The sequence below is a fragment of the Erythrolamprus reginae genome, chromosome 1, assembly GCF_031021105.1.
Source record: "Erythrolamprus reginae isolate rEryReg1 chromosome 1, rEryReg1.hap1, whole genome shotgun sequence".
Taxonomy (NCBI): Eukaryota; Metazoa; Chordata; class Lepidosauria; order Squamata; family Dipsadidae; genus Erythrolamprus; species Erythrolamprus reginae.
Window position 1 is genome coordinate 251,423,598 of NC_091950.1, and position 16,042 is coordinate 251,439,639.

Here is a 16,042-nt window from a genome sequence, read left to right on the forward strand (position 1 = left end):
GACTTTAACAATGGGCCCTATCCCAAAAATTAAATTTAATGTAGAGCAGGGGTGTCAAACTCACGGTGTCACATTGTCATGTGATGTATCACAACTTTTTCCCCCTTTCACTAAAATTGGGGTGGGGGTGGCCAATGTATGACTCATCCGGCCCATGAACTGCGAGTTTGGCATCCTGATGTAGAGAAAAGCAAGGTTTTACACCTGGCCAAGAAAAACCAAAGGCACAAGTACAGATTAGGTGAAACCTGGCTCAAAAAACAGCAACTGTGAGAGGGACCTTGGAGTCTTAATGGACAATCACTTAAACATGAGTTAAAAATGTGCAGCAGCATCCAAAAAAAATCTAATACAATCCTTGGTTGTATAAACAGAGGCACAGAATCAAAATCACATGAAGTATTAGTACCATTTTATAAAGCCTTGGTAAAACTACACCTGGAATACTACATCCAGTTTTGGTCACATGACAAAAAGGGCATTGAGACTTTGGAAAAAGTGCAAAGAAGAGCAATTAAGACTATGAAAGGCCTGGAGCAGTAGTGGTTCTAAATCCCATTGCTACTGGTTTACGTGGGTGCTTGTGCATGCAACACTTCTGTACATGTGCAGAAGCGTCCCAGGCAGGTAGGGAGGTTGGACTCCTATATTTTCATTTTTCTTGCCACCGCTGTTACCAATATGCCAAACCAGGTTGAACCAGTAGCAACACATCGCTGGCCTGGAGACTAAAATGTACAAAGAATGGTTGCAGGATTTGGGTTTGGCAAGTCTAGAAAAAAGAACTAGGTGGAACATAATAGCAACATTCCAGTATTTGAGAGGATGCCACAAAGAAAGGAGGGGGCATCCCCCCCCCCCACAGCACCAGAGGGCAGGACAAGAAACAATGGATGTAAACTAATCAAGGAGGGAATCAACCTGGACCTAACAGTGAAGACAATTCACCAGTGGAATAATTTGTCTTCACAAATTGTAGGTGTTTCATCACCTGAGGTTTGTAACAAAAGGGCGGACAGTCACTTGTCTGAAATGATAGGGTCTACTGCTTGAGCAGGAGGTTGGATTAGCAGACCTCCAAGGTCCCTTCCAGCTCTATTCTGATTCTGAATTACACCTGTATTTTCATTTTTCTTGAAAAGTGCATGGAGGACATGATTGTTACGATGCCACGATTCCAAAATGGGAGTGAGAAATAAATGAACATGCCAGAAGAATAAATGGGTGGGGGGAAGGGAACACTCAGTGTGTTGCAGGTCAGTGTTTCCCAACCTTGGCAACTTGAAGATATCTGGACTTCAACTCCCAGAATTCTCCAGCCAGCATTTGCTGGCTGGAGAATTCTGGGAGTTGAAGTCCAAATATCTTCAAGTTGCCAAGGTTGGGAAACACTGTTGCAGGTGACCTTGACTGTGGGCTGCTGATGACGCGTGGCTCTTCGCAGGTGTTCAAGATAACGTTGCATGTTTTGCTTGCCCATTCGGAGGAAAGGTCCAATTATTTCAGAAGAGTCGATTAAAAAGGCATCTTTTACGTTTACAGCAGCGTTGACTTTTTACATCTTTTTCCTTGCAGCGCCACTCCACTTTCAAACAGTCCGCAATCTGCAATCAGGGCCGGAAGTCTCCTTACTACCTTATGAGGCCTCGCGCTCTTTGCTTGGAACGGGTACGGGCTTTGTTTGGGTGTATGTCCTCCTCCTACCCCGCCCCCGCCGGCGTCCATCCGTCCATCGCACGCAGGCGCAAAAGCGGACGCCATAGCGAGCGCCGCACGCTTCGGGAGGGGGGAAAAATGCGCCGGGACGCACGCGTCCTCACGCACGCGCGCGCTGTCAACTCAAGCCATCCTACCGTAACCTCCCTTATGCCGGCGTCCGCCGACGGGTCGGCGGCGCGCATGCGCACTAGTGAGCCGCCGCCACCGCCGCCGCCGTGTATGTCCGTCCCTCTCTCTCTGCCTTTCACTCGCCATGTTGTGAGCTTCCTTCCCGTTGACAACGACGGTGGCGGCGGCAGAGGGGGAGGTGGTGGAGGTGGAGGAGGAGGGGGAGGGGCGGTGGCAGGAAGGCAAAGGTGGCAGGGAGGGGGCAACTGGATCGTGGTTGGCAAGAGTCTTCCGGGAGGAAGAGGGAGCCCCCTCCTTTCCCTGTCCGTTACAACAGACAGCGCTGCCCGCTCACCCCAGCTCGTGAGTATCCGGCCCTGGCAGAGGAGAGAGGGAGGTGGGGGGAGATGGAACGGAGGGGCAGCGCGGGAGGGAGGAGCAAAAGGATAAACACCCCCCTCACACACACCACCTGCGCGCGCCTTTCCGTTCCCCACACGGCGGATTCACCCACGTCCTTTTGTTTCGTTCCCCGTGGTGTGTGTGTGTGTGGGGGGGGGGGGTAGGAGAGAAAAAGAGCGGCTGCAGGCTGCCCTGGGCCTTGGGCTGGTGGTTCCGCGCACGTCGCAGCCTCGCCTCCAAAACCTTCCTCTTCCCCACCCCTCTCCCGCCGCCCTCCTTTCTTCCCTCCCTCCTTTGTGTTGCGGGGAACGCGTAGGCCTGTTAGGCAGGCCCGGGCTGGCCGAAGCGAGGAAGAAGAAGCCTTGTGTAAAAAGAGGGAGGGGGCTTAGCCGCAGCAGCAGCTGAGGGAAGAAAAGAAAGACGTCCCCGTGTGGGTGTGGTGGTTGGAACGAGCCCAGTATGGTGGTGATAGGAACGTTCGACCGGGTGGGTTTTGTTTCCGTTTTCTCTCTTCTCTTCTCTCATTGTTATTATGGCTGCGTTTCGGGCGAGGAGGAGTCGGAGAGAAGAAGGGGTGGGTGGGTGCCACGGGCCGCGGCTTGCGTGTAAACGGTGTTAGTGTGTGTATGTGGGGTGGGAGGTGGAGGGAAGGAATGGTGGAAGTGGCTGCCGGGTCTTTTTTTTTTTTTTTTTTTGAGGGGGGAGGGCTTTCCTTTGGGGAAGGAACGAGGTTGTTTTCGTTGCGGGGAGGAGGTATGGGGATGCGCTTCGGCGGGTTTCTTTTTCGCTCCCCACCAAATCCTGAAGAGGATGTGAGGGGTAAAACGGAGGAGGGGAGAGGCAGCGCTTGACCAAGCGGACGTCGTTTGCAGAAAGGAGTTGCTTTGACGGCCTATTCTTCTTGTGTGTGCGTGGGGAGAGATTCGAGCCACTGGGAGGGGGAGAGGAACGAGGTGTCTCTGAAGATTTGCCCTCGATCGGCCGCGAATAAAAGTACTTTACTGTCTTTGTTTAGGAGATGGGATTTGTCTCGAGCTTTTGTTTTGTTTTTGTTGTTTCCCCTGCAAGCGTTAAACGTTAGGTTGCTAAAATGTCAAGAACCTTGGTAGCGTGGGGTCTTTTTTTTAACCAGCGAATCGGAATGGTAACTGATCACTTGCTTTTTTATTTATTTATTTTGTCAAGCACGTATTGGTGGTATAAAAGGACATAACAATGTTTATATACATGATACTAGTAACATTAGGACAGGGGACGGTAGGCACGCTGGTGCACTTACGCACGCTTTCATTGTATAATAAAATAGTCTGTTATAATCTGAGAAAGGGTGAATTGAATGCGAGGAAAGGAAACAGTGCTGGAGGTGGCGACAATCATTAGAATTTCCTTGAAAATATGCGAAAGTGTTTTTAGAGGTCTGTTGTAATCCTAGTTTGCAAATAGATAATGTGGTTTGTCTGCCACTTTGAAATACAAACTGTACCTTTGGACCTGCTTTATATAGGACAAATGATTCTTGGGAAGAAAATACAGACGTCCACTGTATATTTAAATGTAAGATGACTTCCAGACTTAGGTTCGCAGAACGTATTAGGCTAAGATATTGGCTGGTGATGGTAGTTCATCAGTATGTTGTGCTATATTAATTTTAGTGTTTGGTGTAATTGAATGCACCATTCTTATAGAATTCTTACGGAAGCTGATCTTAAATGAAATGTGTAAGAACAATTTGTTTTGGTGCCTGTGAGGAGAATCTCTGGAAAGTGCAACCAGATATTATGAATGATAAAACAAAGGTCAACAAACAGGAAATAGTGTGGGGAAATTGTGTATTATGGTTTTTGGGTGTAACAAGATACTCAGTTTAAAAAAAGTCCTTGAACTATGCCTTGGTTAAAAAAAGATATTCTAATACATTTGTGAAGCATAAATTCATGATTTAAGCAAGGCAGATAAGCATGTGTTTCATTGTGCAATTTTAAATTCAAGAAACTGAGTGATGTGTGAATAAAGGAACTAGCATTTGTTTAAAAGTTTGGCTAAACATAGTTCTAAATATCATTTTTCTTTTTTGTCTTTAGAATAGTGAATATTTTTGTATACAGTATATGGTACAGGTGACAATAAATTTGGTTTTAATTAATGTTGCAATCAGAAAAAAAATTATTTCAGAATTATTGATGTCCCTTTCACTATATATTCAGATTGTTTAAAAATGATTAGTTTAAATAATATATGTTATTTTACGGTTCATTGAACAATCTAGATTATTGTTGCAGCCAGTAGGACAGGATACATAAACATGTATTTGTTTACAAACAAATATAGTGTTTGTGTCTGTCAAAACTATAGGGTTGTCTCTGTCAAAAACATAGCTTAAGAGATCCACTGAAATTGAATATTCATTAATAAAAACCAAAAATATTTTGTGAATTGTATCTAGAAATAACATATTCTGAGAGTCATCAGTCTGCTCTACTTTCTTCATAGAGTTCTGTGTAGAGCAGCATTTGAAAAGATATGTCCAGTTAATGCCTCCTCCCAAATATTCTGTTCTGGCTTTTATTATTTTTACTTTAGTATCAAATTTATGGACTCACTCAAAATAACTTATTGGGGGATAGGAGGAAGGGAGATTTACCCTACATTCACAATAATTTTACACTCTAGCCTGTGTTGACAAACTGTTTTCAAGAAACACTCAACGTAACACATGGGAATAAAAAAAATGGCAGAGCTTCAATAGCTGTGATATTTTCTGTATACAAAGTCTAAGGGGATAATGTTTAAAACCCCCAATACAAGTTATAATGCCCTTATTACCTCACATTAATCACATTTTTGCAGTAATTATTTCTCTATATTATTCAACGCCTAGAAAAGAGATAGTTTTCTAAGTGGCAGTGGGGTTCTTTTCCCCTCATAGTGATATAACAATGCCTGTGACTCAGCCAAGATGGAACCTACCAGAAAGTCCAGAAAAACATTGGACATGAGATTATCTCTTCTTGTACCATACATACCATACAACTCTATGAATGGTGTACATGTGCTTGATTGTGACTGCCTTTTTAAATAACTTTTTTATGGGGTTTAAGTTTTAGATAATGTTTGACTTCTTAGCTTTGTATCTATTTATATTGTATTTTTATTATTGTTGCAAGCCGCCTTGAGTCCTTCAGGATTGGGCGGCATAGAATTTGAATGAATGAATGAATGAATGAATAAATAAATAAATAAATAAATACACTTAATAGCTTTGGTTTTTTAAAGTAATGGTGCACAGATAAAAAGAAAAAGGCACATACAGTGGTACCTCGAGATACGAGTTTAATTCGTTCCGGACCTGGGCTCTTAAGTCGAGCAGCTCTTATCTCGAACGACTTTTCCCCATAGGAATTAATGTAAATAATTTTAATTGGTTCCAGCCCTCAAAAAACTCACAAAGTTAGTCTAAATTATGCAGAAAGACATGTTTTTAATGAAGAAATGTACATGTACATATAAATGAATAATGAAGTTTCTTTCACTTAACTTGTAAACTTTCTTAAACTTTTAAATTTACATATGTTCAACTTCTCTGCCACCCAATCCTGTAGGACAGAGGTCCCCAACCCTTTTTGCACCAGGGACCGGCTTTAAGCGATCAAGAGAGGACTGGGTGAATGAATGGACGGAGGGTGGGAAGGAAGGAAGGAAAGAGGGAAGGGACAGGAACAGAGGAAGGAAGCAAGGAAACTTATGAAAGGGGAGAGTAAGAGAGGAATGAGTGAAGGGAGGGAGGGAGGGAAGAAGGTGGGAAGGAGAAAGAAAAGAAGAAATAGAGGAAGGGAAGGTAAAAGAGAGAAAGAAAAAGAGCAAGAAAGAAAGCAAGAAAGAAAGAAAGAAAGAAAGGAAGGGGGAAGGGACAGGAACAGAGGAAGGAAGCAAGGAAACTTATGAAAGGGGAGAGTAAGAGAGGAATGAGTGAAGGGAGGGAGGGAGGGAAGAAGGTGGGAAGAAGAAAGAAAAGAAGAAATAGAGGAAGGGAAGGTAAAAGAGAGAAAGAAAAAGAGCAAGAAAGAAAGCTGCAAGCACTCCCCCGAGCCCCCCAGGCCGGCTGCAACCTTTTAAAACATGCGCGCCGCTTCGCAGCTGTCTCCTGAAGCCGAACGCGGAAGTTAGCGTTTGGCTTCAGGAGACAGCTCCTTGGCGCTTGTATCTCGAATTTGGGCTTGTAAGTAGAACAAAAATATCTCTCCCCTCCCAGCTCTTATCTCGAGTTGCTCTTAAGTAGAGCAGCTCTTATGTCGGGGTTCCACTGTATAGCTCTTTTGGGGTTCGATTTCCGACATTGAAAATGCATGTTCCTGCTCAGTTCAGAAGAGGGGAAAAAAAGAAGTATAGGGGACTTGAACAGGCAAAAAACACTACATATGAACACACAATTTTAGTATCTTGCTTGTTTGATTAGGATCATTGATGTCAAAGGCAAAAGATAACTGAATTGATGGATTAAAACCCATGCTGTAAATATCAGGAGACAGTTTCATGTGGTTGAACATGAAAGACATATAAATGCCAGGCATATGTTGCTCAGTCTAATGATCTAATGAGTGTTACAGTCATGTGAATTGTAGAAGAAGCCATTCTGGAAATCTCTTAATCACAGAGGGGGTCTTTCAATTCTGTATGGAACTAAGTGTGCTGTAGATCATGTTACTGTGAAGAGCGGTCTATGAAGAGCAAAATATAAGCTGGGGAAACAACAGTGTTCAGCAGTTGCATGGTTCCTAGATGAATAGTGGATTATTTTTTGGTCAAGAAATTAGTGGTAAATGAAGTGAATGAACTCACCAGTATTCATCGACAGCATTTAAATCCTGTAAAGGATGTCCCTGATTTACTACCATTTGTTTGGTTGCCATTTGAAGTTACAATAGTACTGAAAAAAGTGACTTATGATCAGGGATGGGCTACTGCCAGGACCAGGGAGGGGGGATGCAGTGGGGCAGCAAAAATGGAGCTCCATCCCAGAGCACCCAATTTACATTGAAAGTTATTGAAAGAAAATGCAGAGCGTCCTGCATAAGCCACGGCCACAGTGTGGTAGTAAAATTTTGGTAGCCCTTCACTGCCTATGACTATCACACCCAGGCGGGCGAGAGGGGGGAACCTCCTGCTCCTTTGACCAAAAGGCAGCTGCTGCTGCTGCTACTACTACTTGCTTCCTCTTCCTTCCCATGGTGAAGGGCTCCCCTCTCCTCTCCTCTCTCTCACTTTGTAGCCGGTGCCTTTCCTTCACTGTGGTGACTCCTCGGTTTGGCTGAAGCCGAGTTGATCCGGCCAGGACGAAGCGCCCCCTTTTGCATTTCCGTGCCCAGACGCTCTGGGAGGCAACCTCACACCGTGTGTATGGGAGGCAGCGGAAGGCAGTCACCACAGTGAAGTGGTTTATTCCCTCTCCAAGCGCCCAAAGAAAGGAAAACACTCCGTTCGCTCTGGTCTGCCCAGAGCAAAGGGGGCGTTTCTTTTCTCAGGGCACTGGCAGAGGTTTATTCCCTCTCCAAGCACCCAGAGAAAGGAAAATGCTTTGCTCTGGATTGCCAAATCCTCCTTAAGCGCCACCAAAAGGCTCCTCTGGCAGCCAACAAAAGCCTGAGATGGCTTGGATTAAAAGGGGAATGGCAGGAAACTGGCGAGGCCTTCATGCCGCTCTCAAATTTCCTGGGAAATTTTTCTGGGCTTGAGTTCTTAACTAGAAAATGGTTCTTGAGAAGAGGCAAAAAAATATTGAACACCCGGTTCTTATCTAGAAAAGTTCTTAAGTAGAGGCGTTCTTAGGTAGAGGTACCACTGTATTCATTTCAGTTGCAGTGTCCCAGTGTCATTTGATCACCTCCTGTGACCTTCTAACAAGCAGAGTCAATGAGGAAGCTTGATTCACTTAAGAACCATGTTACTAACAACTGTGATGAATCACTTAACTATAGCTAGAAGAGTCATAAAATGGGGCAAAATTCACTTAACAATGGTCTTGTTTAGCAACATAAGTTCTGGACTCAATTGTGATCATAAGTCAAGAACTATCTGTAGCTTTCCTATTTGCAGAGCCAATAGTGGTGTGCAGTGTGTAAATTATAGATTGGTCTGTTTCTTACAGACCTGGTTTTGGTGCTGCAAGGCAAATAAGGCCAATGAATATTGAGCTTGCAGCTATAATTATTAGAGCAGAAGACATTTTTCACCAGAAAGTGCACCTATGTTGAAAGGCATCTTTTGTAGTTGAAGGGTAATTATTTTTTATGAGGATATTTGGAGAAAAGGTGATATTCATAGAGGGATGAAAGGCTTGAGAACAGGGGATAATTACAGTTAATCCTCAATTTAGGACCACAATTCAGCCCAAAATGTATGTTAAGTGAGATACTGTATTTATTAAATGAGTTTTGCCCCATTTTACTATCTTTCTTGCTTCAGTTGTTAAGTGAATCACAGCAGTTGATAAGTTAATAATTCAGTTGTTAAGTGAATCTGGCTTACCCGTTGACCTTGTCAGAAGGTCACAAATGGTGATCACATGACCTTGGGACACAACAACAATCATAAATATTACTAAGCATCTGAGGTGAGCCGAGGTGGCGCAGCAGGTAGAATGCAGTACAGCAGACCACTAAAGCTGACTGCTGGATCTGCAGGTCAGCGGTTCAAACCTCATCACCGGCTCAAGGTTGACTCAGTCTTCCATCCTTCCGAGGTGGGTAAATGAGGACCCGGTTGTGGGGGCAACATGCTGGCTCTGTTAAGAAGTGCTATTGCTAACATGTTGTAAGCCGCCCTGAGTCTAAGGAGAAGGGCAGAATAAAAAACCCAAATAAATAAATACATACATACATACATACATACATACATACATACATACATACATACATACATACAACAAGCTCAAACTCAACCCAGACAAGACGGAGTGGCTGTGGATCTTACCTCCCAAGGACAACTCCATCTGTCCGTCCATTACCCTGGGGGGAGAATCACTGGCCCCCTCAGAGAAGGTTCGCAACTTGGGCGTCCTCCTCGATCCACAGCTCACATTAGAGAAACATCTTTCAGCTGTGGCGAGGGGGACGTTTGCCCAGGTTCGCCTGGTGCACCAGTTGCGACCCTACTTGGACCGGGAGTCACTGCTCACGGTCACTCATGCCCTCATCACCTCGAGGCTTGACTACTGTAACGCTCTCTACATGGGGCTACCTTTGAAAAATGTTCGGAAACTTCAGATCGTGCAGAATGCAGCTGCGAGAGCAATCATGGGCTTTCCCAAATATGCCCATGTTACACCAACACTCCGCAATCTGCATTGGTTGCCGATCAGTTTCCGGTCACAATTCAAAGTGTTGGTTATGACCTATAAAGCCCTTCATGGCACCGGACCAGATTACCTCAGGGACCGCCTTCTGCTGCACGAATCCCAGCGACCAGTTAGGTCCCACAGAGTGGATCTTCTCCGGGTCCCGTCAACTAAGCAATGTCGCCTGGTGGGACCCAGGGGAAGAGCCTTCTCTGTGGCGGCCCCGGCCCTCTGGAACCAACTCCCCCCAGAGATTAGAACTGCCCCCACCCTCCTTGCCTTTCGTAAACAACTTAAAACCCACCTCTGCCGCCAGGCATGGGGGAATTGAGATCCTCTTTCCCCCTAGGCCTTTACAATTCTATGCATGGTATGTATGTATGTATGTTTGGTTTTTATATTAATTGATTTTTAATCATCAATACCAAATTACTATTGTACACTGTTTTATTGTCGCTGTTAGCCGCCCCGAGTCTCTGGAGAGGGGCGGCATACAAATCCAATAAATAAATAAATAAATACATACATACATACATACATACATACATACATACATACATACATACAAACAAAGGTCGTAAGTGAAAAATGGCACCTTTTTCAGTGTCATTGTAACTTTGAATGGTCACTGAATGAACTGCTGTAAGTCGAGGACTACTTGTATTCAAATTATTTCAAAAAGTACATTCCAATTAAATAATACGAAGAAAAATTATTTTGAAGAATTGATTTGCACAGAGAAGATGAAGAACTTCATACCAGTTCTCAGGCTTGAAGGTGATATTGTTATGGATTGGGATGTTTGGGATCTGAACAGCTTGAAGGAAGCATGAATTCTGGCTTAGATCAGAGTATTCTAAGGAAAATAAACCTCTTCCTGGTTACCAGAAGAAGGAGCCAACAGGAAAGATTTAACTTTACCTTTTCTACTGGGAAGCCAGTGCTTAATGTTCTTTTCCATTTGGTGACAGCTAATTGTTTCTCAATCTTAGTTCTAACTTTTGCAGACCAAGAAAGGCTCTTTGGTACAATTTTCAGGCCTAGGGGTTTTTAAAAAATGATGAGGAAGGAAAATCCTTTCTAGAAGCACAGTGCAAGAAGTGGCAGGCAGACAGCTCCAGCATCAGTACCTTCTGCTTCTTTGTCTCTAGTCATGGAGAGCCAGTTGATGGAAAGTAGCTGTGCTATATGCAATCTGGCCAAGAGAGTGTATTGGAGTTCTCTGATCCCCAATTCAGTAAGGAGCCGTGAAGTTCCTCCTGTCTCATCCCAGTTTTTGTGTGTTTAGTCTTCTATCATCTCTATATACTGCCTGCAAGAGTCAAACATATTGACAGGCACTAGCTGCAGAAGATCTACTTTCCCTCACATCATAACCAATAGAGACTCATGTCTCAATACACCTGGGACTGATTGCAAAGAGGCACAGGCAGTTTAAGTAATTGAGTAATGGAGTTGGCTTTAGTTGTGCCCTTTGATGGACCTCCCCTCTTCAACAGGAACTGGCAGATAAAGATGTAAATCCAGTTTCCAGGTAATCTCCCATCCAGGGCTAGCTAATGGCTGGTGGTAGAGATTCCAGTTGTCTGCATCAGAAAGATTTCTGCAACTTCTAAATTAGGACATGTACCTGTCACTCACCCACTTTAAGTGAAGATGAGAGTACTGAATTAGAGATGCTGCTTGCAGAGGATGTGGGCTTGGCTATAGCTGAGGCTAGTTACGTCTAACAGACCTAGAATTATGGTAAAGAGCAGTTTCCAGTGGAGTCAATGGCAGACTCTAGGGTGGATACAAACTGCAGTCTCCCAAATATCAAGCAAAGCAGTAGTGTTCTCAGTGTTGAATCATTCATTGGACTGGTCCAAAGCAGTTCAGAGCTCATTTATGTTTGAGGAGACATCAACCATCACTTTTCTTATCTAAAGATTTTAGGGTGGTCTTAATATGACCGAATATTCACAGGAGTCCCTCTAGGAAAGGGGAATTAAGAGAGATAACAATGGAACCAACAGACGAAGCTCTTGTCTAAACTCAACTTTGAATTCCTTAAATAGAAAAGAAAGTTCCTACCAGATATAGTGCGTGAATGTGAGATCTAGGAAATCAAATGGGCCAAAGACTGCTCCTCAGAAAAGAATAGCTTTGTGATGGGGAACATGGAAACAGACTTCAGCACAAAAGTTCCAGAGGCTGTTCAAGTCAGATGCCTATAATGTGAAAGTCAAAAAGTTGGCAGAGTGTTACTGCTTACATTACTAAAAAGATCAGAGAGGTGCCAGGCACATCCATGCCAGACTGGGATTGCCTCTTCCTGATTTCCCCCCTGAAATAATTAGTAAGGAATGGGTGGAACCGTTGAAGAACAGAACTGTGTCTTCCTTGTTTGACTACTTTTATTTCCTGGCTGGGGAACATATGGACTAGATAAAAACCTGGAACAGAATTGGGGTGCGTACATGGGGCAGGAGAAAGTCCGTCTGCATAAGGATTTCATCTTTAGTTTAAATACAAAATTTAATGAAATTGCATGTGTTGTCTGAAAATGAGTATGTATCCTTGAAATGTTATTTGTTAGAAATGTTGATTCAGATTTCAGTTATACTATATTTATTTATATAGAAGTTTCTCATGCTGGCTGAGGAATTCTGGGAGTGGAAGTCCACAGGTCATAAAGTTGCCAAGCTTGGAGACCCCTGACCCATACTACAATTCTGTGCAATCTCATATTGCGTAACGTTTCATATAAAATCAATCAGTATTTTGTTTTGATTTATTTTTCCCATCTCTTTTTTAGGTTTGCTCTGTGGATGAAATGAATCATGAGTTTCAAGCTCTTGCATTAGAATCTCGGGGAATGGGAGAGGTAAATATTTAAAAATTTACAGAATATTTATAATTATTTGTTAATTGCACTTTCTAAGGCCTGGAAGTGTTACTCTATTTAGAATATATAATCTTTCTTCCAAAATGTAATTATTTTAATAATATATGCACAAATGAGATCAATTTTAATATAATTCTCATTTTTTAAAAATGAGTTTTTTCTTTTTAATAAAAGTTTAATTATTGCAGGGTATTTCCTCAAGAGTGTTTTTAAATATAGAAGAAGTAATGTTTGTTCTTTAACTGAAACTGCAAGAAAGAGAGGCTTCCTGGAGTGTGCAAATCATAGATGAATTTATTATAATAGAGACTAATATTTGTTAACATTCAATTTTTTTTATTCTGCACGGGTTGCAGGTTTTTTAATACATTGTGGTGCATTAACAATACCAATTGTTCCCGGCATTTACAAATTCCATATTCACCTAAAAGAAACATTGCCTTGACATTACATTCTTCCAATCTTTTCTGTGCTGCCACTTAGAATTGTCATCTCTCCCTGAAATCAATCTTGAGTATGAATTCTTTAGTGGATGCATATGTTTGGTTTATGCATAAATGGTTTTGTACATGCCAAAAAGAACAGAACAATATGTTACTAATTGAATTAATAAACACTGAATATTGATTAAAAGTACTTTAATTTAATTCATTTAATTTACATAAAATAACCCATCTATAGGAGAGTGTATCTTGTATATTTGGATGTACTCACACCATATGCACATATATGTGCAAACACAACATGCATACATATATTCAAGCCATTCTGTAATATATAATGCTCGCTGACACAAACATACAAGTAGATACAGTCATAAAGAATAACTTTAAGTTATACAGCCTGACTGCAATAAATCCCATTGTGTTCAGAGGTCATCTAGACCTAGTATTATCAGATGGGATGCTGGCCTTGCTCCCCTCTCATTTCTGTCTCACACTGAGACCAAGAAACTTCAATGAAGAGTCTCTTCATTTACAGAGTGCCTATTCAGTAAAGATCCTGATCTTCTTGTTTCCTGATTTACATGAAGAGTCTCTATTGAATAGAAGCATTTCAATGCTGAAAAAACTGTGCATTGTTTACACATTCAGGAGAACAAGTAAAGAATAGGGTTAGTATGTTTATCTCACTTGTTCTTGCTCTCCTCAGTTTCAGCCATGAGATTCATTATTTGCATTCCCCTTTCATGAGCTTGTTTTAAGCAGCTGCTAAAAATGTGTTCTCTGCGGCAAGAGAAAGATAAGGCTAGCATATTCATCCCAGTTCCCTACCTGCCATTTCTCTCTTTCCAGCTTTTGTTTCAGTCTCTTTCATCACTTGCTTCTCCTACCAGTTAGCTTTCTATCAGCATCTGTGATTATTACCAGTAATGAGATAATAAATAGCAATAGCAGGATGAATCCCTGCCCCTTCCATCTAAAAAACATTTTTTTCAATGTAAGAAGAATAACTTGGAAAATGTTTTGTCTTTCCGAGATAATTTGGAAAGCCCTTGTGTAAAATAAATGTTAAATAAAATATTCAAATTGTTGTAAATAAACAAATGAAAAATGAAATGATGCTTATTTATTTATTTTGCTCCCCCCACTGTGTGTAATTATGTTCACTTTATATATAGATTAGGCTGCAAGTTCCAAATTACATCCTTGTTTTTAGTACAATGGATTTCTTTCATAAAATTAGTTGTCTGGGTATCATGTACTTACTTTGCAAAAGGTATTCAAAAAAATTGGAACTTGCAGCCTAATCTATATATAAAGTGAACATAATTGCACACAGTGGGAGAGGGGGTTGGGGCTTTTCTGAGCAAAATAAATAAATAAGAATTAACTTTTTCATTTCTTTTTTCATTTGTTTATGATCAGGAATGTTCACATTACTATACCAATGCAAAAGGTATTTAAAAAACTTCCAGTAGCTAAAATCAACCTTTTTTTAGTCTGGGTCTAAAAGGACCCGGAACAGTACAAGTGTATAGTCATTGCGCCCAGCAAAAACTAAACAACCAAAAAAAAGAAACACCCCCCTTAGAAAGAAGCCCTCAAATGAGACAAAGTCATGTAATTTCAAGTTTTAGATATGCAGGGGAAATTTTTTACAGGGTCTCAAACTTTGTTTCTAGTACAATATTGGTTTATTAAATGCATTATTGTTTAATAAATACTTTTATATCAAAAGGGATAAGTGCAGAAACTCCAGATTGCTTTCTGTAAACATAATTTATGAATATACATCTGGGCATCAGTTTGTTAATAAATGATCATTAAATTTGAAATATTTATTTTGTAATAGCTGCTACCTGCCAAAAAATTTTGGGAACCAGATGATCCAGCAAAGGATGGACAAAAAGGGATATTTCTTGGTGATGAGTGGAGAGAAACTGCTTGGGCAACACCTCGTAAGTGATAATTATTTAAGCCATTATAAAAGTGTACAATTTAATGTGGGAAAAAGCTGTTCTTAGGTTCAGTGATGGAAAAATCTGCATTGATTTAAGCTGTATTAATTTGCATATTGATTTTAATATCTCTTTTTTTTAAATTTAAAATAGACCACTCCATGTCACAACCTATTATGGTTCAAAGAAAGCCTGGACATGTTTTTCATGGAACAAGTGAAGTAAACGCTGTCTTATCTCCTCGATCAGAGAGTGGTGGCCTTGGTGTGAGCATGGTCGAATATGTGCTAAGTTCTTCTCCAGCTGATAAATTGGACTCCCGGTTTAGGAAAGGAGCTTTTGTAAGTAATTTGTTTGTATCAATAAAAGTTATGGTAGGCTAGTCTACAGAGAGGGGCGGCATACAAATCTAATAAATAATAATAATAATCATCATAATAATATTACATCTGTTAATTTCCTTCATGTTGCCATGTAATTTAGTAGCAAGTATATTATTTAAGCTTTTGTTGTGGTCTCCAGAAAGCTAAACGAGATCTATATTCAGTTGTTTCATGCTAATATTGGGAAAATGGCTTCAAAATCATATCTGTAGCATGGAGGACATATAGATCTGCCATATGCCCCCCAGAGATTTTTCAATGGCTTTCTGTTCATAATAAATCCTTTTAAATGGCTGTACAGTGATACCTCGTCTTATGAACCCCTTGTCATATGAACTTTTCGAGATACGAACCCGGGTTTAAGATTTCTTTGCCTCGTCTTAAAAACCCTTTCCGTCTTACGAACCTGAACCTGGGTCCGTGGGCTCTCTTACTGCGCCTGTGCTCTCTGACTGCCGAAGGGATTTCCTTGCCTTTTGACTGTCACCGCCAGGATTTCCCATTTGCTTGCATGGGAATTCCCTGCCGGAATTCCCCTCCCCCTTTTGCTTGCACCTGAGGCGGGGAATGCTGGAGCTGCCCCATTTCCCTGCCACTTTTCCCTCTAGCCCTCTGCTTCCTCTGCTCCCTGCAGCCGCCCCATCCTGCTGCCAAAATTCCCCCTAGCTTGCCGCTTTCTTTGCCCCATGTCGCTGCTAAAATCACCCCTCCAAAAACTTCCTATCTTGCTCTAAATTCCCCAAAAAATCGCCACTTCAAAAGCTTCCTATCTTGCACTAAATTCCCCCCAAAATTGCCACTTCAAAAGGAAG

At 41.8% G+C, this 16,042-nt stretch overlaps 1 protein-coding gene across 19 annotated transcripts in view; it reads left to right on the plus strand.

Annotated features, from left to right (window-relative positions):
* The first annotated feature begins 1,877 nt into the window (after positions 1-1,877).
* The window catches only part of PUM2 (pumilio RNA binding family member 2), a 76,708-nt gene continuing 62,543 nt past the window's right edge, over positions 1,878-16,042 (plus strand). For 5 of the 19 annotated variants that reach the window (XM_070732821.1, XM_070732817.1, XM_070732818.1 and 2 more), the window contains exons 1-4: positions 1,898-2,190; positions 12,357-12,425; positions 14,742-14,847; positions 15,001-15,188. In XM_070732821.1, the coding sequence (XP_070588922.1) occupies positions 1,900-2,190; positions 12,357-12,425; positions 14,742-14,847; positions 15,001-15,188 (654 nt within the window). In that variant the 5' untranslated portion in view covers positions 1,898-1,899. Of the gene's footprint in view, positions 2,191-2,423; positions 2,716-12,356; positions 12,426-14,741; positions 14,848-15,000; positions 15,189-16,042 lie in introns of those variants that run through there. The other 14 variants (XM_070732812.1, XM_070732814.1, XM_070732819.1 and 11 more) reach the window with 6 other exon arrangements.